General features: G+C 52.8%; 1 protein-coding gene across 2 annotated transcripts; it reads left to right on the forward strand.

Annotated features, from left to right (window-relative positions):
- On the forward strand, positions 1-26,497 carry Syngr1 (synaptogyrin 1). Of its 2 annotated transcripts, none has more exons than XM_051160013.1 (4): positions 1-144; positions 19,173-19,410; positions 20,337-20,482; positions 25,965-26,497. In XM_051160013.1, the coding sequence occupies exons 1-4, from the start codon at positions 46-48 to the stop codon at positions 26,184-26,186; spliced, it is 705 nt and encodes a 234-aa protein (XP_051015970.1). In that variant the 5' UTR covers positions 1-45; the 3' UTR covers positions 26,187-26,497. The 2 variants fall into 2 exon arrangements, with proteins under 2 accessions (XP_051015970.1, XP_051015971.1); XM_051160014.1 differs by lacking the exon at positions 25,965-26,497 and adding an exon at positions 22,879-23,072.
- The last annotated feature ends 1,205 nt before the right edge of the window (positions 26,498-27,702 follow it).

The following is a 27,702-nucleotide window of genomic DNA, read 5'->3' on the forward strand; positions in this document are numbered from 1 at the left end:
TCGGCGGCGCGCGCCTAGCGGGGGGCGCCGCGCGGTGCAGCCACGATGGAAGGGGGTGCGTACGGAGCTGGCAAAGCCGGGGGCGCCTTCGACCCCTACACCCTGGTACGGCAGCCGCACACCATCCTGCGCGTCGTGTCTTGGGTAAGGACACAGCAAGGCGGGCTGGGGCGTCGGGCTCCGGGGACAGGCGCGACCTGACCTGGCTCGGGCGGCCCTGCCGACGCAGCGGCCGCTCCTGCTTTCCTCGCCCCTGCCGCCGAGTCCCTCAGCCTCATCGCCGTGACCTCCAGGCAGTCGCCGCTCTGCAGCCAGCGCCTTGGTTCTCGCGCGTCCGTGGGGACGGAGCCCGAGTCCAAGGCCGTTTATTGGGGGGCGCGGATCAGGGCGTGGATCTTCTAGCTAGGGCGCACCGCTGCACCTGCCGCGCGAGTTCGGCGCGAGGACCGGAAACTAGGTTTTGATGCTCGCCCCGCACACTGCGGAGTGGACCCTGGATACTTGGGTTCCGACAAGACCCGCATCTGCTTTGCCGCGTGACCTTGCGCAGGGAACCACCCAAGAAAAGATCAGGGAAGCGAACGAGGGATTCGGTTCCGAGCTGGGTGGGGAGCGTCACCTCTTCTGTCAAGCCTCAGTTTCTCGATTTATAGGGGTGGGAGGAGCCTCCCTGAGGGCCCCCTTGGGCTCTGACATTTTATGGATCCACAACACTCCCATTCCCAGCATACACCTGAGTGGCTACTAGGTGTTGTCTGGAGAAAGGTCCCTTCCACGCAGTGGATAACAGGGAGGTCCGTTCTCAATTTTCATCCCACCTAGTCAGTACAGGACCCCCAGTGCTGAGTGGGGCTCAGCTCAAACCAGGGAGTGGGGCAGCTTGAAGGAGAGGCTCTGGGGTTGGCTGGGCTTCATGGAAGAGGGTCTTGCCTCTGCCGATCTGGGGCCCATTCTTGGTGTGCTAAGACCACAAGAGCCTGCATTGGTGACACAGGTCAGGGATGTTTCCGGGCTGTGATTGAAGTCAGCTGCACCTGGGCTCGCTGAGATGCCCTCCTTTCCTGATTTTCAGGGCTATATCGGGACCCGATGGGTGGAAATGGCTTGAGATTTATTCCGGTCTTAGGAAATATTTAAATGTCCTCCTTATGGGAAACCTGGTTTCTGTTATTCATTAAGGCTGTGCAGCCCAGATAGATCCACGAGGGTTTGCGACACCGAATTTATTCATTTTTGGCACTCCTCAGCTTGGCAGGAGCCCCTACAGGCCCTAGGTAAAGTGGGAATCCTGGAGACACCTGCCTGGCCAGGTGGGTTGCTTGTTTCCGCTGACTCCTCTCGGGCCCCTGACTGGAAGGAAGCCCAAGCTTTGTGAGGGGGCGTGGGCGTTCCTTGTGCTCGGGTCATTTCTACCAGTGATGGCTTCATTTAGCAAAGCGTTATTGAGTCTGCCAGGCCCGGAGGGAAAGGCAGCGTGCATGACTCAGGCTCAGCTCTGATGCTCAGAGAGTTCACAGTCCCCACTAGGGAGGGAGCCAGGACAGGGGTCTTCCTGCTGTGGAATTGAGGTGCTTCCTGGGGGTGAGGTGATGTCACGTTGGGTCTAGTGGGATGCAGAGGTTTACACTTGCACACATCCGGGTAAAAGGAGGACATGCCATGCCGGAGGGAGAAAAAGTAACTAGATCTAGCACCCACTCACTGATCTTGGGAACGGCAGGCACGCATTGGAATCCAAGTCTTTCTGTCACTGAAGGACTGGGCTTCTGCTCCAGGGGAGGTGGCAAGGATGTAAAGGTGACCAAGTCTAACCCTGGTCCAGAGCCTTTTATGACTTCCCAGCCCAGCCCAGCCCTTCTCATACTCCTGGATCCCAGCTGCTTTATACTGTGAGCAATGGGATGTCTGTAGGCTGGAGAAAAATGTTTAAAATACAGATTAAAAAGCTTTGATCCAGGGGGTCGTGGTGGTGCAAATCTTTGATCTGAGCACTCTGGAGGTAGAGGCAGGTGGGTCTCTGGGTTCAAGGCCAGCCTGGTCTACAAAGTGAGTTCCAGGACAGCCAGAGATACACAGAGAAACCCTGAGTGGTGGCGCACACCTTTAATCACAGCACTCGGAAGGCAGAGGCAGGTTGATCTCTGGGTTCGAGGCCAGCCTGGTCTACAAAGCAAGTTTAGGACAGCCAAGGCTACACAGAGAAGCCCTGTCTCAAAACAAACAAAAAACCAAAGCTGGGCGTGGTAGTGCATGCCTTTAATCCCAGCAGACAGAGGCAGGCCAGTCGCTATGAGCTCCAGGCCAGCCTGGTCTACAAAGCAAGTCTCAGTGGTTAAGAGCACTGGGTGCACTTCCAGAGGTCCTGAGTTCAATTCCCAGCAGCCACATGGTGGCTCACAACCATCTATAATGTGATCTAATGCCCTCTTCTGGCGTGCAGGCATACATGCACTGTATGCATACTAAACAAACAAACAAACAAACAAACAAACAAAAAGGCCAGGTGTGGTGGCACAGGCATGTAGTCCCAGCACCTAGGGAGGCAGAGGCAGGTGGAGCTCTGTGAGATCGAGCCCAGCCTGGTCTACAAAGCAAGTCCAGGATAGCCAAGGCTACACAGAGAGACCCTGTCTGGAGAGTTCAAGGCCAGCCTCAATTACATAGCAAGTTGGAGCCAGCCTGGGCTACATGAGACTGTGTAAAAAGAAGATAAATAATTTTGCCCCTCCCCCCATCATTAAAGTAATGCCTGGTGATTATTGAACAGTAACATGAGATACACAATACCACTGAAGTACCTACACACTCAGAAAGGGTGAAAATGGGACTGGGGATGTGGTCAGGGGTAGGCTACTTGCCTAGCAAGTGTAAGACCCTGGTCTTCAACCTCAGCTGTGGCGAGTGTGGGGGTGGGAGGAAGAAAAGAAAGAATGCAAGAGAGCAAAAAAGGAAATTATAAAGATGGTAAATTTCATGTTGTACTGTGTTATTTCTGTCCTGTCTTTTTTAACGGTCTGTGGGCTATAGAGACATCCTTTTTTGTTGTTTTTGGTTTTTCGAGACAGGGTTTCTCTGTGTAGCCTTGGCGGTCCTGAACTCGCTTTGTAGACCAGGCTGGCCTTGAACTCACAGAGATGCCCCCTGCCTCTGCCTCCCTGAGTGCTTGGATTAAAGGCATGTGCTGCCGTACCTGGCCTATAGAAACATCTTAACACACTCCGGAGTGGGTCCCATTTCCTCTCTCAGCTGTCATGGTTTCCTATCTACTGTGGGGTTTGGCAGCCTGAGACTTCCCCGTGGAGCTAAGGGAGCCTGGGCTCTGGCCTAAGGTGACACATTTGTTCAGGCTTGCTTGAACATTGCTGGCTCTGGGATTGCTAGCCCCCGCCATCCCATACAAACTGGGACCACTGATAGAGGAGCCCTCCTGAGCCATGATGTGGCCCCAGCGCCATGTGCACATACACTTGTGGGCTTGTAGAATTTGTGCCAGGATGATTTTTTTTTTTCCCCAGTTGTTTTTTCCAAAAAATGGCCTTCAGACCCTTCCAGTACAAGCTGTGTGGCCTCGCTCAAGCCGGCCCTTGTGAACCTTGAGTTCCCGGAGCCTCTTGGTTCCAGTGGCACAGAAGCAAGCTTCCCAGAGCCCACTTGTCCCTTGACTGAAGCTATCTACTCTTCCCTGTCACTTCTTCCCCAAGGCTGAGCAAGGCTGAGTTGGGACTTTGTCCAGGGCAGCTGCAAGCTGTTGTCTCCATCTGCCTTTTTTGACGCCCCCCCCCCCCCAACTTCTTTTTTTTTTTTAAAGACAGGCCCATGCTGGTCTCAAACTTGATATGTAGCCGGGTTACCTCGAACTGATTGTCCTGCCTCCACCTCCCTCCGCCGCTAGGGTTATAGGTTGTGCCACTACACTTGGTTTTATCATATAATGGTGGTGGAACTCAGGGCTTCACGCAGGCCAGGCAAGCCCTCCACCCACTAAGCTACGTCCTCAGGCCTGTTTTTTTCAAGACAGGATTTCTCTTGTGTTAGCCTTGCCTGTCCTGGACTCACTTTGTAGACCAGGCTGGCCTCGAACTCACGAATGAGCGCTGGTATTAAAGGCGTGTGCCACCACTCCCAGCTGGTCCCTTTACATTTTTTTTTTGTTGTTGTTGTTTTGTTTTGGTTTGGTTTTTTCAGACAGGGTTTCCTTGTGTAAAAGAGGCCTGGCTGTCTCAGACTGGTAATGTAGACCAGGCTGTCCTCAAACTCACAGAGATCCACCTGCCTCTGCCAGGATTTAAAGCCTGCACCACCATTGACCACCTGGCTAATTTTACTTTATGCATATGCATCCATACGTGTACACATTCATGCAGGGGACTGAGGAGGACGAAAGAGACCTCCGGAAACCCTGGAGCTGGGATTTGAGGCATTAGGAGCCTCGCTCGGAACTGAATACTGGTCCTCTGGAAGAGCAGCAAGTGCTCTTAACTGTAGAGCCGTCTCCCCAGCACCTTGTACTTTCTGGTTGTTGTTTCTCTGTGGAGCTCTGGCTGACCTGGAACTTGCTCTGTTGGCCGGGCTGTTCTGGACTCACAGATCCTCCTGCTTTCTTTTCTTGTGTGCTGAGGTTAAAGGCACACCCTACTGATTTTTTTTTTAATGTTTTTTTCAGATTAGTTTTTATTTGCGTATATGTATGTTAGTGTATACATATTATGTGAGTGTGCAAGCTTACAGAGGCCAGAAGACATCGGTCTCCAGCAGTTGGAGTTACAGGCCATCTTCTGTGAGCACTGGGAACTGAATTCAGGTCCTCTGGAGGAGCAGCGAGTTACCACCACTCACCACTGAGCCATCTTTCCAGCCCCCTTTTAACTTTCATCACGATGTATATACCCCAGGATGTCCTTGAACGAGATTTTTCTCGTCTCCCGATTATAGATGTGCAGCCCAGTTTGATCCCAGGTGCTAGGATAGGTGAATGAGTACTCCGCCCCATGACCCAGAGGAGCAAAGCTGAGCCTGGGGGAGGGGGGGGGAGAACAAAGGCCAGGAGGATAGAGAGGAGAGGCCAGAAGCAGAGGGCAGAGGGGAGAGAGGCAGACAACAAGGTAGTTGGAGAAGCCAGGCTTGGAAGCCAGACCTGAAAAACCTGCTTCCTGATGGGAGAGACGGTAAGCAGGGTACAGGGCAAGGCATGTGGCATCTCCTTCAGCCCTGGTCGCCTGTGTGGCCAGAGCACTGTGCTCTTTTTGTTGTTTTGTTTTTCCAGACCCGTTTTCTCTGTTATCTTGGCTGTCCTGGACTCACTTTGTAGACCAGGCTGGTCTCGAACTCGCAGCGATCCGAGTGCCTCTGCCTCCCGAGTGCTGGGATTAAAGGCGTGTGCCACCACACCCGGCTCAGAGCAACGTGTTCTTTAAGCCTCAGTTTCCCCATTCACTAAGTAGGAGAAGGACATTGGCTTAGCTGTTTATTTTATTCGGTACGTATGAGTGTCTTCCCTCCGTGTATGTTTACACGCCACTCTGTGTCTGCTGTCTGCGGACGTAAGGAGAAGGCATTCAGATCCTCTGAAACTGGAGTGATGGATGGTCGTGAGCCACCAAGAATGTGGTGGCACCTGAACTTGGGTCTCCGTGCCAGAGCAAGCAGCGCTCAAGCACTGAGCCACCTCTCTAGCCCCATGCTGTATGCGCATCTGTAAAGAAGCCATGCTGAAAGGCTCCGCTGGTGACGCGCTTGCGTGCTGTGAGCAGAAGGACCTTGCTTTGGATCCCTAGCACCCTTGTAGAAGCCAGATGCAGTAGCATATGTCTGTAACCCCAGCACTGAGTGCGGGCAGACATGGGCAGGTCCCTGGAGCTCTGCCAGCCTAGCCAAATCACTGACCTGTAGGCTCATGGAGAGACCCCGCCTCAAAAAGTTAGACAGAGGGCAGACACCCTGTGCTGACCCGCACGTACACACACAAGCACTGCAGCAGGGGGAGGCGCCTCGGCACACCTGTGTGAGAAGAGCCGAATGTTGCTGGAGCTTGGCGAGTCGGTCCTACCCCTCTCCCACCCTTGTTTCTGGGGGAGCTTTCTTTTCCAGGCATGGAGTTTGGCTCCTTTCCTCTGTTGAGGAGGCAGGTGCAAGGGAAGCACGTGGAGGAAGATGTACTTTGGCTGGTACAGCCCCACACTGTCAGCTGAGCCTAGGACGGTGACAGAGCAAGCCAGATTTCTCAAGTGACCCCGCAGTCACCGAGCAAGCGGACATAGTGTGCGCCCTGGGGCTTCAGCCTCTCCATCCTTCCTGAAGTTCCAGTCTGTGACTTCATAGTCCATGTGAATTGCGCTGTAACCTGGTCTGTCCCTGAACCCTCGTTTGTTCCCTGAAGCCACTCAGTGAGGGTCATTTTCTTCCCACCTTCTCTTTGTCAGGCAGGAAGTGGGCAGGCTCAGGGTCCTTCTGTCTCTCAAGCCTCTTCTATGCCTTCCTCCGGCTTGACAGCAACCCTGAGACCTCCCTTCCTTTCTGACAGACCAGTTCCAGCGTGATTCCCCTGGCCCCACACACCTTCCCAGTTTAGCAGCTTTTCAGTTCTGGTTGGCTGTGTCTACTTCTGTTCCTGTTTGTTTTTTTAAACTTTGCAGGGGGGTGGGGTGGGGAAGAGGGTCTCCTCTCCTTGCCTCCTTCCCCACATCCTCCCCTTCCTCCACAGTCTCATCCTTATCTGACAGCGCCACAGCTACCAACCACACCCCAGGCTGTGTGTGTGTCCTCATCCCATGCCCCTCTTAATGTCCCTTCCCCTGATTCCCATGATCTTGTATCTGGGCCTCTGAGCCACAGGCCCTCTCCATGACCCTCAGCCTCTCCACCTTGGGCCCTCAGGAGTTGTGTGTCTCCAATCCTGCAACTCTGCAGTTGTACCCTCCTACCATTGCACGGTTAAATTCCACCCTACTCTCTCACTCTGCCCTTCCTGGCCAGCTCCCTGTTTGGTGGCCCAGGCTCCTGGATTTTGTCCCTGTCACATGCTCAAGTTCCTGTGTCTGGCATCTGGCATGTTTCCCTTCACTCTTCTTGCCCTCACCTCAGGCTCCCCCTTCTCTGCTCTTGGCCCTTTCCCCCTCTTCAGCGTCCCCTGCTTCACTCCCTCCCCATTTCCTGAGCTGAGTATGCTCAGTCTAGTGCAGTGCTCGGCAGGCTCCTCCCGCCTCACCTCTCCCTCTGGTCAGGCTCACCCATGACCTTCACATAGCCAACCAGATCCCGTGGCCGATTGTTATAAATGGATCTCCACAGTGCCCGGCTGGCAGCAGGGGGGCCTCTGCATGCCCTTCCCAATGGATCCAGAGGCACAGGATGTGGACACTCTGTCCTCTCATTTAACCTAGAGCTCTGAGTGTGTCCAGGCGACGAAGACTCCCGCACTAATGTGGGAAAAATATGGCCCAGAATCCAGCGAAAACACGGTAGTGACTGGAGAACCAGCAGGAGATGTATGCCCTGCCTTAGCAGCAAGAAGGTGGAGTTGGCAGGATAAGAACCAACAGGCAGAAGGAGCTGATGGCATAGGCTGAGAGAGGCATAGCAGAGCTGAGTTGCCCTGTAAGCCTTGGGGTCAGGGAATCTGTCAGACCCCCAGCGCTGGGTGGTGGTGGCACTTCTTGGGAGGACTCTGCACTGTGGGTATGTGAGGCGGGACTTGTCCTGCTCTGTCCCTTCGTTTTACCAGAACTGTCATCTCTCCTGTGACACCTTCCTGGGTTCCCTAGCTTGCTCCCTGACTCCTCACTGCTCTTGTGCACTGGGCGGACAGCTGAAAATTGGCAAAGCTGTATTGTCTCCCACTATGAGTGTCTCTAGGGCTAGGAGGGATGGCAGTGTGGGGCTGGGGTGCATCAGCTGACAAGGCGTGAGCCAGTCGCTGAATGGTGAGCTCTGCCCACTAGCTGAGGGACCTCGCTGGGTGGGCTGGGAGCTGAGGTCCAGCTGTGACGGGATCTGACGCCATAGACACTTCTCCAGGAGGTAACTGGGCTTCACGTCTTCTTTCTTCCTTCTAAAAGGGGCAGAGAACCGGGCGATGGTGGCGCACGCCTTTAATCCAAGCACTCGGGAGGCAGAGGCAGGTGGATTGCTGTGAGTTGGAGGCAAGCCTGGTCTACAAAGCGAGTCTAGGACAGCCAGGGCTACACAGAGAAACCCTGTCTTGAAAAACAAACAAACAAATAAAAGGGGCAGAGGTGGTGTTGATTGAGGGGTGCTGGCCAGTCAAGGCAGCCCTCTGGGTCTTAGTTTTCCTCTTCCTGGTGAGGTTTCTGGGTCCCCGTGTTTTCATAGCCTCAGGAGGGGTAAGTTTGTTAGCATCTTAGCACCCAATGACACCCGGTTCCTGTGTCCTGCTCAGCCAGCACCCCCCCCCACCTGACCCGCCACTACTGAGACCACGTGAGGACAGCCTGTGGGAAGATTACCACCTAATCCTCAACAGCCACATCCAAGGCTACAGGGAGAAGAGGCCCAGGCTCTCCAGGCAGATGAGCTGCTGCAGGGAGCTGTCATGTGTTCCTGCGCTGGCTTCTCTGCTGTCCTCACATGATCTTGTGGGCCAGGGACCTGTCTGTAGTAGGGCCCTTGGCAGCCTGAGTCATCTCAGCATGGTTGCGTGTTTCCTGGTCCAGGAGGCAGGATTGGGGCTAAGGAGGGGAGCTGCATCCGCTCAGATGCTGGCTGGAAGCCAGGTTCAGCTCACTGTAGGTTTTGAGACCAAGAGCCTTACTCTCAGCGGTGTGCACAGTACTACCAGCCAGGGTTACTGAGAAGTTCTTCCCTTGAACTTTGTACTGACTGAGCCTGTCAGAGTGGCTCCTGTTCCCCTCCAGGCCTCTCCTGACCTTCATCCTGAGTCTAGGGAGGCTGAACCCAACATCTGAGCTATAGGGAACAACTTATGTAAGGATGTTACCAAGGATTGGTAGCTGCGGTGGATCTGAGAGTTTTGTCTGGAGGGCTTGCTGGGGCCGTGTGGATCCTATGGCGGCTCAGACTCAGAGAAGTGGGCCTCCTTGGGACAATCAGGGGAAAATTAGGTATCCCAGGCCAAGGGACAGGCAAGGGCGAAGGACCTTGAGGTTTTATTGCCTTGGGTGGGTGAGCTTGGTAAGGAGCCAGAGAAGAAGGTAAGGGTGATTTCACTTCCTGAGTAAGTGAATGTCAGTTTAGTAGGGGCCTAACTAGCATGCCTTGGTTTAGATTTAAAGAGAGCATCCGGGCATCCGGTGTCATTGCTTGGAGACCAGTGGATGTAGCCACAGGGGTGGTAACAGGAAATGTTGAAGGTATTCAGAGAAGCTGAAATAATAGGCCAGGTGGCCAGATTGGCTGGGGGTGAGGTCTAGGATCTGGTAGGTGGATGGGACCCTGTGTGTGGGTGAGTGGTGGATGGGGGTCTTGGCAGAAGCTAAGGGCCAGAACCTTGCTTGCCTCAGAGTTGTGCTAGGGGATGGACAGGGTATTTGAGGTTGGTGATATCTGCCTAGCTGCTGTCTGGGATCTGACTGGAGAAGGAGAGAAGGACCTGAGGTGGTGAGCAGGCTGCCTGGCTGCCTGGGCCAAAGGGTGGGGACCAGGCTCCTCCCAGCCACCTGGATTAGGAATCAGTGTCCGTGCAGGGCTGGAGGAAGGTGTTCGGAGCTTGCAGGGCAGGGGTGTGGCCTCACAGGATACTGTCTACAGCTTATCTGGGTAAGCCTGGCATTTATCTAAAGACCTTTCCAGACCAGTGGGTGGTATACGCCTGCGGTCCGATCAATATTCAGGAGGTTGAGTCAGGGTGACTGTTGTGAGTTCGAAGCCAGCCTGGGCTACATAAGCAAGTACCAGAGTAGTTAAGACCCTGTCTCAAAAAAAAAAGGAGGGGGGAGGCATGGGGCAGAGGATGGCTGGAGAAATATGTCAGTGGCTGAGAGTGCTTGCTGCACTTCTGGAGGACCCAAGCAAGTTCAGTTCCCTGCACTCATGATAGGTAGCTCACTACAACTGCTGGCATCCTCTTCTGGCCTTGCCTTCTAGGGCACCTGCATACACATAAGGAAAGAAGGCTTTATTTTATTGTTTATTTATTTATTATTATTAGTTTATTATATATATATTTTGTTTGTTTTTGTTTTTTGTTTTTTTGAGACAGGGTTTCTCTGTGTAGCCCTGGCTGTCCTGGACTCACTTAGTAGATCAGGCTGGCCTTGAACTCACAGAGATCCGCCTGCCTCTGCCTCCCGAGTGCTGGGATTAAAGATATACACCACCACTACCCAGCAGAAGAATTTATTTAAAAGAAGGAGGGAAGAGAAGGAGAGGAAAAAAATACCTAGACTTCTGGAGTTGCTGAAGCAGCAACAGCCTGTGCTGTCTCATGCTTGCTGCGGGATGGGGTTGGGGAGGGGAGCTGATCTTAGAGCCCTGCAGTTGGTCCAGGCACGTACCTCCTGGTCCTGTCCTCTAACGATTCTGGCCGTTTGGTCCCTCGAGAGATGAGTAGGTTGCACAGGGCTGTTATGGTACCCTGGAGCTGGGGTCTGGAATCTGTCCCTTTTGGAAGCAACTGTAAGCAGGGTGCTGGCTGTGTCCTGGAGTGCTCTGGAGGGGCAGGCTGGGGCAGAGGCCACACCTTTGCCTCCTTCTGAATCTCAGCCTCCCTACTGGGTAACGGCTACTTTGTTGGGATGTATGGGTCTCTGTGACTATTAAAGGCCAATCTGTGAGGTGCTTCCTATTGGCTTCTGGCCCTCTGGGCCTGCAGGAGTCTCTAGGGCCTCATGGGAGACAAAAAGTAAACATCCCAGCCCATGGGATCAGGTAGGGGGAGCCACCAAGGAAGTGTCCAGAAGGTTGTTGGGGTCATCACATCCTAATAGTGTCTGTAAAAGTGAGAAGGCAGCCGGGTGTGGTGGCGCAGTGGCACATGCCTTTAATCCCAGCACTCAGGAGGCAGAGGCAGGTGGATCGCTGTGAGGTCAAGAACAGCCTGGTCTGCAAAGCGAGTCTAGGACAGCCAAGGCTACACAGAGAAACCCTGTCTCGAAGAAACAAAAAACAAAAAACAAAACAAAACAAAACAAAAAGTGAGAAGGCACTGCATCAATCCTGTTAGATGGAAAAAAGGAAGGAAACCATATTTTAAGGGGAGTGGCATGTACAGAATTTTCCGGCACCTTGCGTCTGTGCCATCCTTACTCTCCCGAAGGCTGACCAGGGTGCAGGGGTCACAGAGGTTCAGGCCTTCTGGGGTGACTGGTTTTCTGCACCTCTGTATTTAGCAGCCCAGTATCCCTGAAATTCTCCTCCGATCTGATTTTCCTTCTGGCTTGCTTCTGAGTTGGCTGCGGGTCTGTAGCAAGTACCATCTGGGATCTGTTCCTAGAGACAGGATGGATGGGTTCACAAGCGGGTGGAAACATGGCAGAGGCCGGTTGTTTACCTGGGTTTTTCCTTTCTATTTTCTTATTGTATGTATTCAGGGGTGCCTGCCGCAGGGCACATATGGCGGTCAGAGGACACCTTTCACTTTTCTTCTCCCACCATGTGGATCCTCGAGTCACACTCAGGATGCCAGGCTTTGGCACCAAACACCTTTACCTGCAGAGCCCTTCCTCTTGGGAGAAGGAGGTTCCTTTTGAGCCCGCCCCCTTGTCTCCTCCCGCTGTTGGGTCCTCTGCCGGTCCTGGCCCCTGCTTCTGCCTGTGACACAGCTCAAACCGCAGTGTATTTTCCCCTGTGTCCTGGGCGCCGCTGGATCCATATAGAGTTTCCTTCTGGTTTGGTTTCCGGTTCTCCGGTGTCTGTTTGCACAACTCTTGTGTGTTCCCTGCGGTCTCTGCAGATCTGGCCTTAATGAGCTACCCAGGGAGGCTGCCTGGCATAGGGTACCAGCTTTGGATTCATAGAGCCTGGCATGCCGGTGCTGGCTCCACCTCAGCCTGGGAGACCTAGTCCATCTCCAGACCTAAGGTAGGAATGAGTGTGTCAGCCTGGTGGGTCGGCACACATATCAGTGCACACTGTAGACCCTTCCTCTCCCCACATCTGTGAGAAGCTGAACAGCGCATACCTGAGGCCCTATCTTCTGCTCTGGGGGTTCCGACTTGGATGAGACACTAGATCTTTGCTGTGTGTGAGGAGTCCTGCAGGGCTGTCTGGTGACCTCTAGAGACTGGGTGTAGGTCCTTGGAGTCTGTCCATCTGTAGGCTCCTGGGCCTGCGGGGTGTGTGGTGTTTTCAGGTGCACACCTCTCTCCTGATTATCATCAAGTCACTGTCCAGTTCAGTGTCCCTCTCCTTCGCTGCGTGCGAGCTGGGCAGATTCTGCAGGCCGCACCTCCACTGCGGTCTGAGCTCCCCCAGTTTCCTCCCTCCCTGGCTCTTTTCAGCCTGGACACCGCAGGAGCTCCCTGCAGTCTCTCTCTGAGCTCGCCAGCTGATTGTTTGCAAACTCGGGTCAGATGAGATCAGTTGCTCAACGGCTTCTGAGTCTGCATTGGTTCCTGGACCCACCCTGACCCTGTAGGCCAGGGCCCAGTCTTTGCTAATCTTGGTGACCTTCATTCTCAGATGTCTTCCTGGCTCTGAGTCAGCTTCCCTCATCTCCCTCCTGAACACAATGAACTCATCTGCGCCCTAGGCCCTTTGTACATGTGGCTCCTCCCAGGGCCATCTTTTTTCCAGCTACCTGATTGGTTCCAGGTCTTTGCTGCAGCCTGGCTCAGTGGTCACTTCATCAGAGGTCCACCTGGCCACCCAGCCTGTCTCCTCTTACGTTACTTGATGCTTCTTTGTGGTACATTTCAGAACTTAAGTACATACCTGTCTCCTTGCGTGTGAGCAGACACCTTGCCTGCCTCGTAGTTCTGGTGTAGTTGTACGCATGAGGTGCCGGGCGTGGCTGTTAAGTGACATCAACATCAGCCTCTAGGAAGAGGCCTCCTAGGCCCCACAGTGACACAGTGCAGATCTGTGGTTGTGACACAGTCAGGTCCCCGGATAGTGTGCCCGTGACGTTTGTGTGCTCTCCCTGCACCTGTGGCAGTTTGAGGTGTGGCCTGTGCTAGGAAGAGTCTCGTAGAGAGGAGCCTAGCGCAGGGAAAGTAAGGGAGGGAGCACATTGCTGTCAGGGAGCTGAGCCCCCAGAGATGAATGGGGCTGGTGCCCATTTGGCCTCTGTATATAGAAACTCAGGGTATATCCATACAGTAGAGAGGAACCCCAAAAGTGACCTCCCCGACTGTAGAGCGAGGACACATGGGAGAGAGCAGGACCAATGAGAAAGGTTCTGTGATTCAGAGCCACACCTTGTCAACCAGCTCCCTCAGAACCCTGTGTTCATTGTACCGGAAGATAGTGGCTACTCCACAGGCCATTAGGTGTCCCCCACCCCACCACACCCTGGTCACTAATGACTGCTACAGCTGTCCTCCGTCCCACTCCTCCACCATCTCCTTGGTCCACATCCAGCCTCTTTGCTTCTGTCCCTCTGTCTGGATTATGTGTGTCCCCACCCCCCAGGCCCCCATCCATGCAGGCTGGCGGCTTCTCAGTCCATCTCAAAGGGCCTGGCTTCACTGACCTTCCCTGACCACTGATGTGTCCTCTTGACCTTTTCCACGACCTGGACATGCTATCACCCTGAGCATCCATTCCCCTTGACGTACACACTTCTGATATTCACTCGGGTTGTCGCCCATGGGCCTGGCATGTATGGCCTTCATTCTCAAAGCACCCTGGGAGCCATGGGCTGCTGTTGTTCTCCGGAGGTGAAATTGCATAGCTAAAGCTGCTAGCTAGACCCAAGGCGGGCAGGCATGATGATTCACTGGTCAGACTTGTAACCGCACAGGGTCACTCCCCACAGGAAGGGCCTAGTGCACTCAAGACCCGTTTCTGCAAGGTTCCATCCAGGCCCCAGGAAGCCTACAACTTGTGGTGAATGCCTGACCAAGGCTGGAGCCTGCTGCCACGGCTGTGGTGTTTTGATCTTGTTCCTTGCCCCACTGGGGGACACATGTCTCCAGCACTTTTTTCCTGGCCTCTCCAAGGACTTCCTGCCTGGCTCCCCCTAGATTCCTAGTCTTAATGGTTCCTCTTCAGCTTTCCCCAAGGCCTAAATCTCCGCCTGCCTGCTTCTCCTCCCAGCTCCTCCTCCTAGCCTTTGGGGGAGCCCATTTTCATTGCTTTTGAGAAGTGGGGCCCACTCTTGTGCTCCTGCTGCAGTGGTACATTTTCCGGCCACAGGAAGCACGCATCTTCCAGGCAGTGTTGCTCAAGAGAGGCCCCTGGCGTTGTTCCTTCTTGCCTATAGCCTCCTGAGAGGGAAAGCAACCTGAAAGGACCTCTTTATTCCTGTGAGGCATGCCCTGCTCTGGTGTGCCAACCTCCCCAAGTTGAGGGGTTGGTATTGTTTTGTTTTTTAAGTGCTAGCACCTGACCTACAAATGAACTACATCCCCTGTGTGTATATGTGTGTGTGTGTGTGTGTGTGTGTGTGTGTGTGTGTGTGTGTGTGTGTGTGTTTATGAGTGTGCCGTGGAGCACAGGTGGAAGTCTAAAGACAATTTCGAGGAGTTGTTTCGCTCCTTCTACCTTTATGTGGGTCTCAGGAATCGAACTCAGGTCACCAGGCTTGTGCCGCAAGCACTTTTATCCACTGAGCTATCTCCACCAGAAGATAATTTTTCTAGACCACCATTCATTGTCCAGCACACAGCAAGCCTCAGGTTTGGATGCAGCAGGCCTGTCTGGCCGTTCTGCTGGTCTGGTGGCATCTGGCGGTGTGCAGAAAGGACCTGGCCGTTTGTTGCTGGAAGCTTTGGATTGTTGCAGCTGTTGGAAGCAGATGGTGGTGTGCAGGGACCGGGTAGCAGCACTTCAGTTGTCCCTCAGAGCCTGCCTTGCCTGCCTGGGGTGTCAGTAGACCAAGGGCCCCTCCCTGACAGGGTCTTTGAAACCCTAGCTTAAGCTACTCCCCTCCTGTTCCCCTGAGCACCAGCCTGGACTCAGTCTTGTTGCTTTAGCCATCTAAATTGATGTTGCAAGGTAGAGCAAAGCTGCCTGCTAGCTTCTCTGTGCCTCACCACCTGGTCCCCTGGTCCCTTTCTTTAGGCCCTCCTCCTTGGCTTGGCTGCTGAGCACAGTGTCACTTAGCCTTCTGAGCCTCAGTTTCCATTTTCTGTCAGTGGGCCCATCTAAATCACCTTTCTTGGCTTCATAGGACAGATGCAGAGTGAGTGATCCAGAATGTTCTGCGTGGATAGTCTGTGGTATCCTGTGGCTCACCCAAACCTAGGCCCTCCATTCCTTTTTTTTTAATCGAGATAGGGTCTCACTATGTAGCCCTGAGTATCTTGGAACTTGCAGTCTAGACCAGGCTGGTTTCACCTTTGCAGAGCTTTGCCTGTCTCTGCCTCCTGAATGGTGTTAAAGGCGTGTGAAACCACGCTAGCCTATTTTATTCTATTCCTTTTTTTTTTTTTTTAATAACCCTTCAAAACCCAGTGGCCTTTAGTGTTTCCATGTACTACCCAGTGCCCATCAAACAATCATCCTTATTCCTCCTTTCCTCACCTTCTGCTCTGCTCTCTTGCTGTTTTGTCTGGGAAAAACAGCTGGTAAAAGAAATCACAGAAAGAGGCAGGTGGATCGCTGTGAGTTTGAGGTCAGCCTGGTCTACAAAGTGAGTCCAGGATAGTTAAGGCTACACAGAGAAACCCTGTCTCGAAAAACAAAAACAAAAAAACAACCAAAAAAAAGAAAGAAAGAAAGAAAAGAAATCACAGAAAGTACGCGGTGGCACACACCTTTAATCTCAGCACTCTGGCGGCTGAGGCAGGAGGGTCTCTGTGAGTTCGAGACCAGCCTGGTCTATATATCGGGTTCTGGCCCAGCCAGAGCTCCATAGTGAGTGAGACCTGTCAGAAGAAAGGAGAAAGAAAATAACTCACAGCCGGGGGTGGTGGCGCACGCCTTTAATCCCAGCACTCGGGAGGCAGAGGCAGGCGGATCGCTGTGAGTTCGAGGTCAGCCTGGTCTCCAAAGTGAGTCCAGGATGACCAAGGCTACACAGAGAAACCTTGTCTCGAAAAACCAAAAAAAAAAAAAAAAAAAAAAAAAAAAAAAGAAAGAAAAGAAAAAAAGAAAAGAAAAGAACTCACAGTACGTGACCTCTTGTGTCCAGATCGATTTTTGGTTTTGGGCGCCGGGGATAAAGCCCAGGACCTCATGCATGCCAAGCGCACCTCTGCTGCTGAACTCCGCCCCTAGCCCTGGTTGTCTGGCTTAGCTGCTTATTTCAGTACTTCCTTCCAATGGCCCAATCAGAATCCAGCCTGTGAAGGGCTGTGGGCTTTGCTTTCATTCCTCCATCAGTGCACGTCTAGGCCACAGTCCCGCGTCAGCGTCCTGAACCGGTTGACTCAAGCTCCTTCTTGCTCGAGCCCTCCGAGCGCAGCTTTCCCCGCCTGGTGTGACTTGCTCTGCACACTCCAGTATCTTGTAAAGTCAGGCACTTCCTGGAGATCCACACTAAAGAATTCAAACATCACAGTGCGCTGAGGCCTTGGGGGGGCAACAGCTGAGTGGGACCACTGTCACATGACGGTGTAGACAGGAGAACAGCGGGGATGGTTCTTGGCTTTCCCTCCTATCCCACCTTACCCCTTTCTTGCTACTCTTCCTGGGTGTTTGCTGTGGTAGAGAGCATGCATGGCTGACACTGAAGTGCTTGTTTTTTATAGATGAAAAAAGGGGCCGAGGAGATGGTACATCAGTGAACAGCACTGGATCTTTTTCCAGAATCCAAGGGTTTGATTCTGAGCACCCACATGGCAGCTCACAGCCATCTGTGGTCGTGACTCCAGTCCCGTGGGGATCCGCCGCCCTCTTCTGGCCTCTGTGGGCACTGCATGCTGTGGTGCACAGGCAAACATCCCTGACATAAGATACATTTTTAAAAAAGATTTATTTATTTATTATGTATACAGTGCTCTGTCTGCTTGTACCCCTGCAGGCCAGAAGAGGGCATCAGATCACATTATAGATGGTTGTGAGCCACCATGTGGTTGCTGGGAATTGAACTCAGGACCTCTGGAAGAGCAGACGGTGCTCTTAACCACTGAGCCATCTCTCCAGCCCATAAAATACATTTTTTTTTTTTTTTTGGTTTTTCGAGACAGGGTTTCTCTGTGTAGCCTTGGCCATCCTGGACTCACTTTGTAGACCAGGCTGGCCTCGAACTCACAGCGATCCACCTGCTTCTGCCTCCCGAGTGCTGGGATTAAAGGCATGCGCCACCACGCCCGGCTATAAAATACATTTTTATTTTCATTATTTAATTAATTAATTTTGAGGCAGGCTTTCTCTGGGTAGCCTTGGCTGTTCTGGATTCGCTCTGTGGTCTCGAACTCACGAGGCCCTCCTGCCTCTGCCTCTCCGAGTGCTAAGGTTGCAGGCGTGCAGTAAATGGAGAGTAGCAGCTGAGGAGATGACTCATTTGCTAAATTCTTGTTATGTAGGCATGAGGACCTGAGTTCAATAACCGAGTATTCATTTAAAAGCTGGGCGCTGAGCCGGGCGTGGTGGCACACGCCTTTAACCCCAGCACACAGTAGAGCAGGCAGGGTCAGGAAACCAGAGAAGTGAGCGAAGAGGGAGCCAGAAGCAATCCTTCGTCACTTAAATTATCCTTTCATAACCTCATACTTAGAGAGTGTACATGGATGTTTCCCCCAGTTATTCCTTCATCTCTCTCCTCCCGAACCTCCCCTTCCTAACAAGCTCTTACCTTCAAGCCTTTGATTATTCGTATTTATTTACTTGTGTGCCATTTGTGTCTGTGTATGCTAAGTGCATGCAGTACCCACAGAGACCAGAAGAGGGCATCAGATTCCCCCCAGAGCTGGAGGTTATGAGCCACTCAAAATGGATGCTGGAAACTGAACCCAGGTCCTCTGGAAGAGTAGCAATCTCTCTCTCTCTCTCTCTCTCTCTCTCTCTCTCTCTCTCTCTCTCTCTCCTTTTCTTTCTTTCTTTCTTTCTTTTTTTTTTTTTCTGAGACAGGGTTTCTCTGTATAGCCTTGGCTGTCCTGGACTCAATTTGTAGATCACAGAGATCTACCTGCCTCTGCCTCCCTGAAAGCTGGGATTAAAGGCATACAGTACCACATCCGGATAAGCAGCAAACTATTAACTGCTCAGCCGTCTCTCCAGCACTGTCTTTGCACAGGTTGTTTGCATGAACACAGTAGGGGCTTACTTACTTGGCCAGGGCAGTTCATCAGTCCTACACCATAAAGAAGATGGCTGCCCTTCCCCAGCAATCACTGGCGACCTATAGCTTTCTCAGAGCTGCGTGGGGCCTCATGAGTACAGACACTTTTTCTTTTTCCAAGACAGGGTTTCCCTGGGTAGCCTTGGCTGGCCTGTAACTTGCTCTGTACACCAGGCTGGCCTCGAACTCAAAGAGATCCGCCTGCCTCTGCCTCCCGAGCGCTGGGATGAAAGGCGTGCGCCACCACCTACCGGCTACCCAGACCCTTTAAAACCACATTTTTACTATTAGAAGCAGATCACTAGGTCAGTCACTGTAAGGTGTGGCCAGCAAGAGGCAGGGTCACTACGGCCTGAGCTAGCTGCCCACCCAGCTGAAGTGAACTGGGTTGGCTGTGACTGTAAGTGGGATACGGGTGGCAGGATTGCTACCATGCCCAGGTTTTGATTTGTCACTTCGTTCACCTGGGGTAAGACCAGGACTTGTGGGCTGAGACGCCAGACCAGAACAACCCTAAGCAGTTCACAGAGAAACACTATAGAGCTGGCCAGGTGCCAGGAACTATAGAAGGTGACCTGGAAGACAGAGGCTTGGAAGGTTTATGGCTGAGGAGGACCTGAGTTCCCTACTCTGGGGTCCAAGCCAGCCCCTGGGGCCCTCGGTGGTAGGAGGAGCTACATGTGCACTCAGAGGCCCTTAAGCCCTTGCAACAGTGTTAGGAAATGGTTGATGCTGCCTGTGCTGTGTGACCTCAAGCAAGTAGCCCTCCCTCTCTGGTCTTTTGCATACTACCTGCCTGCCTTGTGTTCACAGTGTGTCAGGCTACAACTGACAGGCTTGATGGAGCCTACAAACTGTTCCTCCCCTGCAGGTTTTCTCCATTGTGGTCTTTGGCTCCATCGTGAACGAGGGCTACCTCAACAACCCGGAGGAGGAGGAGGAGTTCTGCATCTACAACCGCAACCCTAATGCCTGCAGCTACGGCGTGACTGTGGGTGTGCTGGCCTTCCTCACCTGCCTGCTCTACCTGGCGCTGGACGTGTACTTCCCACAGATCAGCAGTGTCAAGGATCGCAAGAAGGCCGTGCTGTCTGACATCGGCGTCTCGGGTGAGGCTCCTTGGGGGGGTACCCCTTAAGGGCATGTCCAGAGCGCTCTCTTCCACCATCCCCTGAAGTGTAGGTAGTGATGCAACAGGCTAGGGGCCATGGTCCACTCTGGTCTCAATGCCCTCCTTTGGGGAGCCTGGCATCCCCCCTTCCCTTGGTTCTGGGCAGGACTGCCACCTTTTGCCAGTCTCCCACCCTTGGGAGTCCCAGAATCAGCCTGGTAGGCACTTTAGGCATGATTAGGACTGTGGTCCCTGCTTCCAGGCCTGGGGCCCCTTGGACCTTCTAGAAAGAACTAAGAGTAAACCAGTGTTTTCTGGTTTCCGTGGAGTTCCCAGCAGCTCCTCTGAGGGGCAGGCTGGTGCATGCCTGCTCTGTCCTGGACAGCTCTGGGTAGACCATGGACACCCACAGGAAGACCTTGCCCCTTTACCCAGCCCACACACGCCAGCTTCAGAGGCGGCTCCATTTGGGGCCTGCACACTGGTGGGAAGGGAAGGGCCAGGCCTCAGAGGTTGTGCAGCCGCTGCTGGCCTGTCCCGGTTGTCCCCTCCCACCAGTTCTTTAGAAGTCTGAGCAGGGTCGCTGCCTCCTGCACCAGTGCATTGGCAGAGCAGGCCTTCCTGACCAAGCCAGGGAGGCAGCAGGTGTTAAGAGCTTGCCCAGACCTGGCTGCCTCCCTCCCCTCCGGAGTCTTCCCTCTACTCTAGGCCTTGCAAGGCTACTTGTCTTTGACCTGCCCACTTCGTGGTCTCCCCAACCCCAGCTCTGTGTCATTCCTAGTCTGGCTCCTTCTCTCTGCCCCACCCCCTTGCTCGTTATCTGTGGGCTCCGGAGCATGGGAGCACGCTCTTGAACTGTCCCCCTGTTTTCTCCCTCTTCTCTATATGTGTCACTGACATCCGGCCTGGCTCCGTGTACCTCAGCCTTCTGGGCCTTCTTCTGGTTCGTGGGTTTCTGCTTCCTGGCCAACCAGTGGCAAGTCTCCAAGCCTAAGGACAACCCTCTGAACGAAGGGACGGATGCAGCCCGCGCTGCCATCGCCTTCTCTTTCTTCTCCATTTTCACTTGGGTGAGTACAGCGCCCATAGCGTCCCCACTTGCCCCAGCCAAACCCCATGCCAAGCCCTGTTGAGTAGATAGGCTGAGCGAACCCTGCTTCCGGAAGGAACCTTGCTCTGGCTCCACAGGCAGCCTCCCTTGCCTTGCTGTGGAGCAGCTTTCCTGAGGGTGTGGCTTGGGCATCACCACGTAGCCTTGACTGGTATTGATCTCAGGACCCTCCCTCCTCAGTGGCCATGTGCATGCGCCCCACCCTTGCTACTTCACTTTCTTTTCAAGTTCTGAATCTTTATTTCCTGGGGTCTCCCCATTCCAGGGGAAAGCTTCCTATTGGCTCTGCTTTCCAAACAAGGAAACTGGGGCTCAGTCACTTAGCAGTGGGCTTATTTACTTTTTTTTTTTTTTTAAGATTTATTTATTGGCTGGGCGGTGGTGGCTCACACCTTTAATCCCAGCACTGGGAAGGCAGAGGCAGGCGGATCTCTGAGTATGAGGCCAACCTCGTCTACAAAGTCCTGGACAGCCAAGGCTACACAGAGAAAACTCTGTCTTGAAAAACAAAAACAAACAAACAACAACAAAAAAAAAAAAAAAAAAAAAAAAAAGAAAAGAAAAAGGATTTTAAAAGTTAAATTAAAAAAAAAAAAATATATATATATATATATATATAGTGTCCTGACTATATTATGCCTGCATGTACACCAGAAGAGAGCACCAGACCTCATTATAGATGGTTGTGAGCCACCATGTGGTTGCTGGGAATTGAACTCAGGACCTTTGGAAGAGCAGCCAGTGCTCTTAATCTCTGAGTCATCTCTCCAGCCCCTACTTTTTGTCTTTTTGAGGAATTTTATTTTTAGGCTGGGTGGTGATGGCAGCACACGAGTTTAATCCCAGCATTCTGGAGGCAGGTGAATCTCTGAGTTCGAGGCCAGCGTGGTCTACAGAGTGAGTCCAGGACAGCCAGGGCTACACAGAGGAACTGTGTCAGGTAAAACCAAATCTTGCATAGGGAGGCAAGTGTAGTTAGGGGTCAAACATTGCTGGAGCCTGTTCTTTTCTGGCCTAGGCCCAGATCCAAAGGGCTCTGCGTGCCATAGCAAGGCTAGCCCCTCTTCACTCCATGGCAAGGCTAGCCCCTCTTCACTCCATAGCAAGGCTAGCCCCTCTTCACTCCATGGCAAGGCTAGCCCCTCTTCACTCCATGGCAAGGCTAGCCCCTCTTCACTCCATGGCAAGGCTAGCCCCTCTTCACTCCATAGCAAGGCTAGCCCCTCTTCACTCCATAGCAAGGCTAGCCCCTCTTCATGGGTCCAGGTCGCGTCTGTTTCTTCCTTTCCCAATCTCCTTCCTGTGGAAAGGTCTTAGCTTCTCCCTTTTCTCGCTGCTCTGTCCAAACTTCCACGTTCTTAAAGGAACCCCTTGGCCTGCACACAGTTGGCCTCCCTGTCCTCAACACTCCCTGCCATAACTTACTTGCTTACTTTCTTTCTTTCTTCTCCCTCCCCCCACCCCCCCACCCCCCCCAGACTGGTTTCCCTGTAACAGCTCTAGCTGTCCTGGAACTCTCCCTGTAGACCAGGCTGGGCTTAAACTCACAGTTATCCTCCTGCCTCTGCCTCCCAAGTGCTGGGATTAAAGGTGTGTGCTACCACCACCTGGCTTTTTTTGTTGTTGTTGTTCTTTTTTTTAAAGACTTATTTATTTATTATATATACAGTGCTCTGCCTGCATGTTAGCCTGCACATCAGAAAAGGGCATCAGATCTCATTATAGATGGTTGTGAGCAACCATGTGGTTGCTAGGAATTGAACTCAGGACCTCTGGAGGAGCAGTCAGTGCTCTTAACCTCTGAGCCATCTCTCCAGCCCTTCCTTTGCTTTTCTTTTTTAAAATTTTATTTATTATTTTATGTATGAGTGCTCTATCTGCATGTATACTTACCTACCAGAAGAGGGCATCAGATCCCAATATAGATGGTTGTGAGCCACCATGTGGTGGCTGGGAATTGAACTCAGGACTTCTAGAAGAGCAGACAGTGCTCTTAACCACTGAGCCATCTCTCCAGCCCTCCCCTTCCTTTTCTTTTTGAGGACTCCAACAGCCATCTTCTGGGGTCACTCCACACCACCAGTATTGCGAAGTAGAGTTTTGTGGTTCAGGCCCCAGGGGTGAGCCATGGTCACCGTATGACTCTTGTATCTTCAGGACAGAGTAGGAAGATCAAGGTGACCCCAGGGCATCTGGTTTGGGAAGACTGTACCCCAGAAGTAGGAATTCCCATGGGTGGGGCTGACAGGACCACGGCGATCGGATTGATGGCCTGGCGCTGCTGGCCACAGCTGGCCTTCCTGAGGCAGCTCTGCCCTTCTGCCTCAGTGGCCTCACCCCTGCTCTCTCTGGCAGAGCCTGACTGCAGCCCTGGCCGTACGCAGATTCAAGGACCTTACCTTCCAGGAGGAGTACAACACACTGTTCCCCGCTTCAGCACAACCGTAACCCCTGGAGGACAGGGAATCTATGGCCCAGCAGGGCCCAGCTGCAGGAATGGCCCAGTGCTGGAGATGTCTGACAACTAGGACAGGAAACACGGGATGAGGCTAGCTGGAGGAGTCAGCTATGGCTCGTTCGCTCGCTTGTGCTGTATTGCTTCCTTTGTTTATTCTTTGCGTTCGTTCCTTCAGTAAACGTTTATTGAGCAGTGTTTTGTGCCTGTGTGGATGAGATAGGCTCCCTGGCCTCAGGAGCCTATCAGTTAGGGCGGGAATGATAGACTTTCACAAAGTGGGGTGGGCTGTTAGACAGTCCGTGGTGCCTTTATGGAAAGGGCTGAGCTGTGGCCTTGGTGATAACCTGTCCACGATTTAGTGTGAAAGGCCAGTTTACTGTTTCCCTGGGCTGGCTGCCTTTAGAGAGCTGGCCTGGAATGTTGGAGGACCTTGGGCTTGGCTTGGTTCTCCTGTGCTTGTGTGACTGAGGTCAAAATCTTGCACCTCTCTGAATCTTGGTCAGTTTTCCTAGCCTGACTGAGATAATGGGCCAACTTATTCAGGCGCCTGAGCAGGCTGAACAAGGGCCAGCACAGGGCTTGGCACAGGCATGCTCAATAAATGTTCATTTGTTCATTCGTTTGTTCATTCATTCATTCATTTATTTATTTATTCATTCATTCCTTGAGTCAGGTGCATCTCTGTACTCCCTCCTTGGGGACTGGATCTCGTTCGTAGTAAATACTTGTTCTGCCAGAAGACTTTGGCTGCCAGATGCTTCGTGCCTCCTTTGGGCCCCAGAGCCTGGGGAGCACCCACCTATGCTTGTAGTCTCTGCAGGGGTGGAGGACCCCAGAGCATGCCTCTGTCTTGTGGTAGCTGAATGCAGAGTGAACTTGCTGGCATAGGAGGGATGCAAGTACAGACAGCCTACTGCCTGGTGAGCTGCCACATGGAGAACAGGTCCCAGAGTGCTGAACAGAGTCCCTCAGCCTCCCCTCTTATCTATTTATTTATTTTTATGAGTGCTCTATCTGCATGCACACCTGCATGCCAGAAGAGGGCATCAGATTACAGTATAGATGATTGTGAGCCACTATGTGGTTGCTGGGAATTGAACTTGGGACCTCTGCTAGAGCAGCAACTGCTCTTAACCATTGAGGCATCTCTCCAGCCCCTCAGCCTCCTCTCTTAACGGCTCTGCCGGGCCAGGTCCTTCTCTTTTCCTGTATGTGGCCTCTTGTACTGGTTGGCCATAGTAGGCATTGATGCAGAGGCAGTGGACTAGCCACAGACACAGTCACCAGTGCCTCTAGTTCAGTGGTTCTCAACTTTCCAAAATCTGGCACTCTTTAATACAGTTCGTCATGTTGTGGTAAACCCCAGCCATAAAGGTATTTTGGCTGGGCGTGGTGGCGCACGCCTTTAATCCCAGCACACCGGAGACAGAGGCAGGCGGATTACTGTGAGTTCGAGGCCAGCCTGGTCTACAAAGCGAGTCCAGGACAGCCAGGGCTACACAGAAAAACCCTGTCTCAAACAAACAGAACAATGACAACAACAAAAAGGGTATTTCGTTGCTACTTTATAACTGTAATCTTGCTACTTTCATACATCATAATGTAAATATCTGATATACAACCCTGACAGGGGTCTCCACCCATAGGTTGAGGACCAAGAGAAGGGTCCATGGAAGTCATTGCTCCAGCCTCCTGCCTCTGTGCAGGCATTATGAAGTCAGGGAGTGTGGGGAGAGCCTGGTCTCTGTGCTTCTCCAGGAATGGTCCTGTTTGCTTCCTGCCCTCTAACCCTAGCCCCAGAGAGCTCTGACCACTCCCGTCCCTCACAGGCTGAGTGTCAGCACTCTGCCACGGGTCCCCCTCCTCTCTGCCTACACCTTCCAAGCCATGACCTAGGAGTGTAGGCTGGAAAGGTCTAGGGAAGGCTTTCTCTGCAAATTGCAGAGCGGATGTGCTCTTGAGGTCCCCACACTCAGCATCCTTATCCTCTCTCTCTGCTTGTGGCTGCAGCCAGACCTCTCCCAGACTATGCTAAGAGAAACAGGACCCAGCATGTACTGAACAGTCACGATTATGATCAGTCCTGTAGTTCTGGAACTTGTTTGACTTCTTAGTTTTCTTTTCCAAGCTTGTCTGACCAAGTGTTGCAGCTAGAATTAGCTTTGGGGGCAAGTGATTTCAATTCCCAATCATAATGGCTTAAACAAATTCCAAGTCTGGAGAGATGGTGCAGGGCTTGCGTAGTGGCTCTAGGCATCCTCCGTCCCCATCCCTGACCCATCTTCCACACTAGTGTGGTTTGGTTTTGTTTTTAAGATTTACTTATTTATTATGTACACAATGTTCTGCCTGCATGTTTTCCTGCAGGCCAGAAGAGGGCACCAGATCTCATTACAGATGATTGGACCTTTGGAAGATTAGCCAGTGCTCTTAACCACTGAACCATCTCTCCAGCCCCCACACTAGTGTGTTTTAGCAGCTAAAGCTCCAGCTATCACATCTGCTTTCCAGGCATTAGATCAGAGAGTGGGAAGAAGAACATGGCTGTATCTCATTGGCTGGGAGTTAACCATGTGACTGTGCCCAGCTACAAGCAGGGACAGAAAGATGGCTTTTAGGAGTTGCCAAGAGTTCTCTGTTCTAGGCAGCCTTTCCTGCCAGTTCACATAACTCTCCTTTGGACACAGGTTGGGAGCAGGCTGTGGGTCTTTGGGTCTTCATAACCCTTGACAGGAAAGTGGTCTTGGCGTGGGATAGATGGAGCAGATGACTTCTGAGGCTCTTTATGGCTGGTTGATGTGGTCCTGGGCCTCCAGACGGGTGGCTGTGCAAACGGTCCTTCCCCTCAGTCAGGCTTGGTGATTTGAACATCTGTAACCCTCTGCATTCTGTCAACTAACCTCTACTAACCCAGTACTCTTGTCTGTCTCTTCCCCTAACCATCCCTCCTACCTATCCTGGTCCCCACCTGCCCCCATCCCAGGCGGGCCAGGCTGTGCTAGCCTTCCAGCGGTACCAGATTGGCGCCGACTCGGCCCTCTTCTCACAGGACTACATGGATCCCAGCCAGGACTCCAGCATGCCTTATGCACCCTACGTGGAGCCCAGCGCTGGGCCGGATCCTGCTGGCATGGGTGGCACCTACCAGCATCCAGCCAACGCCTTCGATGCTGAGCCCCAGGGCTACCAGTCGCAGGGCTACTGAGCCCCTGGGTTGGTGGTGACAGTGACCGCCTACCCTGCCCCTGCCCTGTCATCCTAGCTCCCCTCCCTAACACCCTGCCCCCTCCAGGTGACCCTGCCTAGCACCTAACTCAGCCTCCAAGTGACTCCACTGAGGCCCAGTGCGGCTGGGGTGAGGAGTTGGGGAACCAGGTGGGGTGTGTCCACATGTATGTGCAAGTGTGTCCCCAGCAGGGGTCTAGAGGGTGGGGGCCCAGGGGTTACAGTCATTCGTTGTGTCCTTGAGCATTCACTGAGCACCTACTGTATGCCAGGCCTTGCTCAGCTGGAGAGTGAGAGCGGGGGGGTAGGAGGAAGGTGGGCTGAAGAGGCCCTCCCTGTTCCAGGACAGGACAGGTGGGACACATGGATACTTAGAATTTGGCTGCAAGGGGCTCAGCCACATGGTGAGTGTGGGCCATCGTCCCCTGAATCCTTGATAGACAACAGTCCTCCTGGGATTGCAGGGCTATCTCCATTTTTTCTGGGTGAGGAAACTAAGGTCTGAGAGGTCCAAGGTCATTCAAGCAGCTGGTGTTGGTGTTGAGGCCCCATCAAGATGGGACAGATATAGAGCTTCTGTCAGCCTTTTCTTTATTCCCTGTTCCTACACCTAGGCTCTGCCATTCAGTGTTGCTCTGATTTAGGGTGGGGTGAAAAGGGCAGTGCTTCAAGACCTGAGTCCAGTGAGGCACCATGACCTGGTGCAAGCCATGGGCCTCTTCTGCATCGGTTGCTTCCTCTATGCAGGGCCCCCCCAAACCTGCCCTTGTCCTTTTGTTTTGCTCCATGCTCAACATATCCCATGGGGAGCTCCTTTGGGGGTGATGCAGCAACCCCCTTTGCAGTTTACCAAAGGAGGGGTGGCCGTCCCTGCCTCTTAGAGGGCTCACTGAGCCTTTGTTCATGGCTGGGTAGACAGGAGGCAAGGAGGTAGTGGAGACTGGCCCAGGGTCCCAGTGAATAACCGGTAGAGCTGGCCTTGCTGCCTAAGTTTATTAGCTCCAATCACCCAGTGAGTGGCTGCACCCTTGTCCCTGTTAAGGTCCGGGGGATCTGGTGAAGAAAGACCCCCCCCCCCAAGACAGTATGCAAGAGCAAAGAGTGTTTATTCCAGCATGCTGGGATCGCCTCTCTCCTCTAGAGGGTGAGCCCGAAATGAGCACGCAGGCTCAATTTACAGACAGTCAGAGGGCTTGGTGACAAACTTTAATTGGTCAGAATTGAGTGAAAGTATAGGAGGGGATTCAGGATTGGCTGTTTGTTAGGTTACTGGGGACTTTTTGAATCATTGAGGTTTTGGCTCTTACTCAGGAGTTGGCCTTTAATTTGATGGGATAGGGCCAGCTGTTTACCAAGGCCATGAAGTAATAAAAACATAGTATCTGGTCATTTTGTCCTATAAGCTGATTAGCTGCCCATGAGCTGCCCTAAGCTGTCTCTGAGTTGTGTTTTTTCCAGGAATTGTTAGAAACTTGGCCTAGTTAGGCAGAGTGAAA

This window comes from Acomys russatus, chromosome 17 (assembly GCF_903995435.1).
Source record: "Acomys russatus chromosome 17, mAcoRus1.1, whole genome shotgun sequence".
In the NCBI taxonomy this organism is placed as follows: domain Eukaryota; kingdom Metazoa; phylum Chordata; class Mammalia; order Rodentia; family Muridae; genus Acomys; species Acomys russatus.

Coding starts and splice junctions, on each gene's coding strand:
- Syngr1 (XM_051160013.1), top strand. CDS start 46: ATGGAAGGGGGTGCGTACGGAGCTGGCAAAGCCGGGGGCGCCTTCGAC. Junction 145..19,172: donor TCCTGCGCGTCGTGTCTTGG/GTAAGGACACAG, acceptor CCTCCCCTGCAG/GTTTTCTCCATTGTGGTCTT. Junction 20,483..25,964: donor TCTTCTCCATTTTCACTTGG/GTGAGTACAGCG, acceptor CCCCCATCCCAG/GCGGGCCAGGCTGTGCTAGC.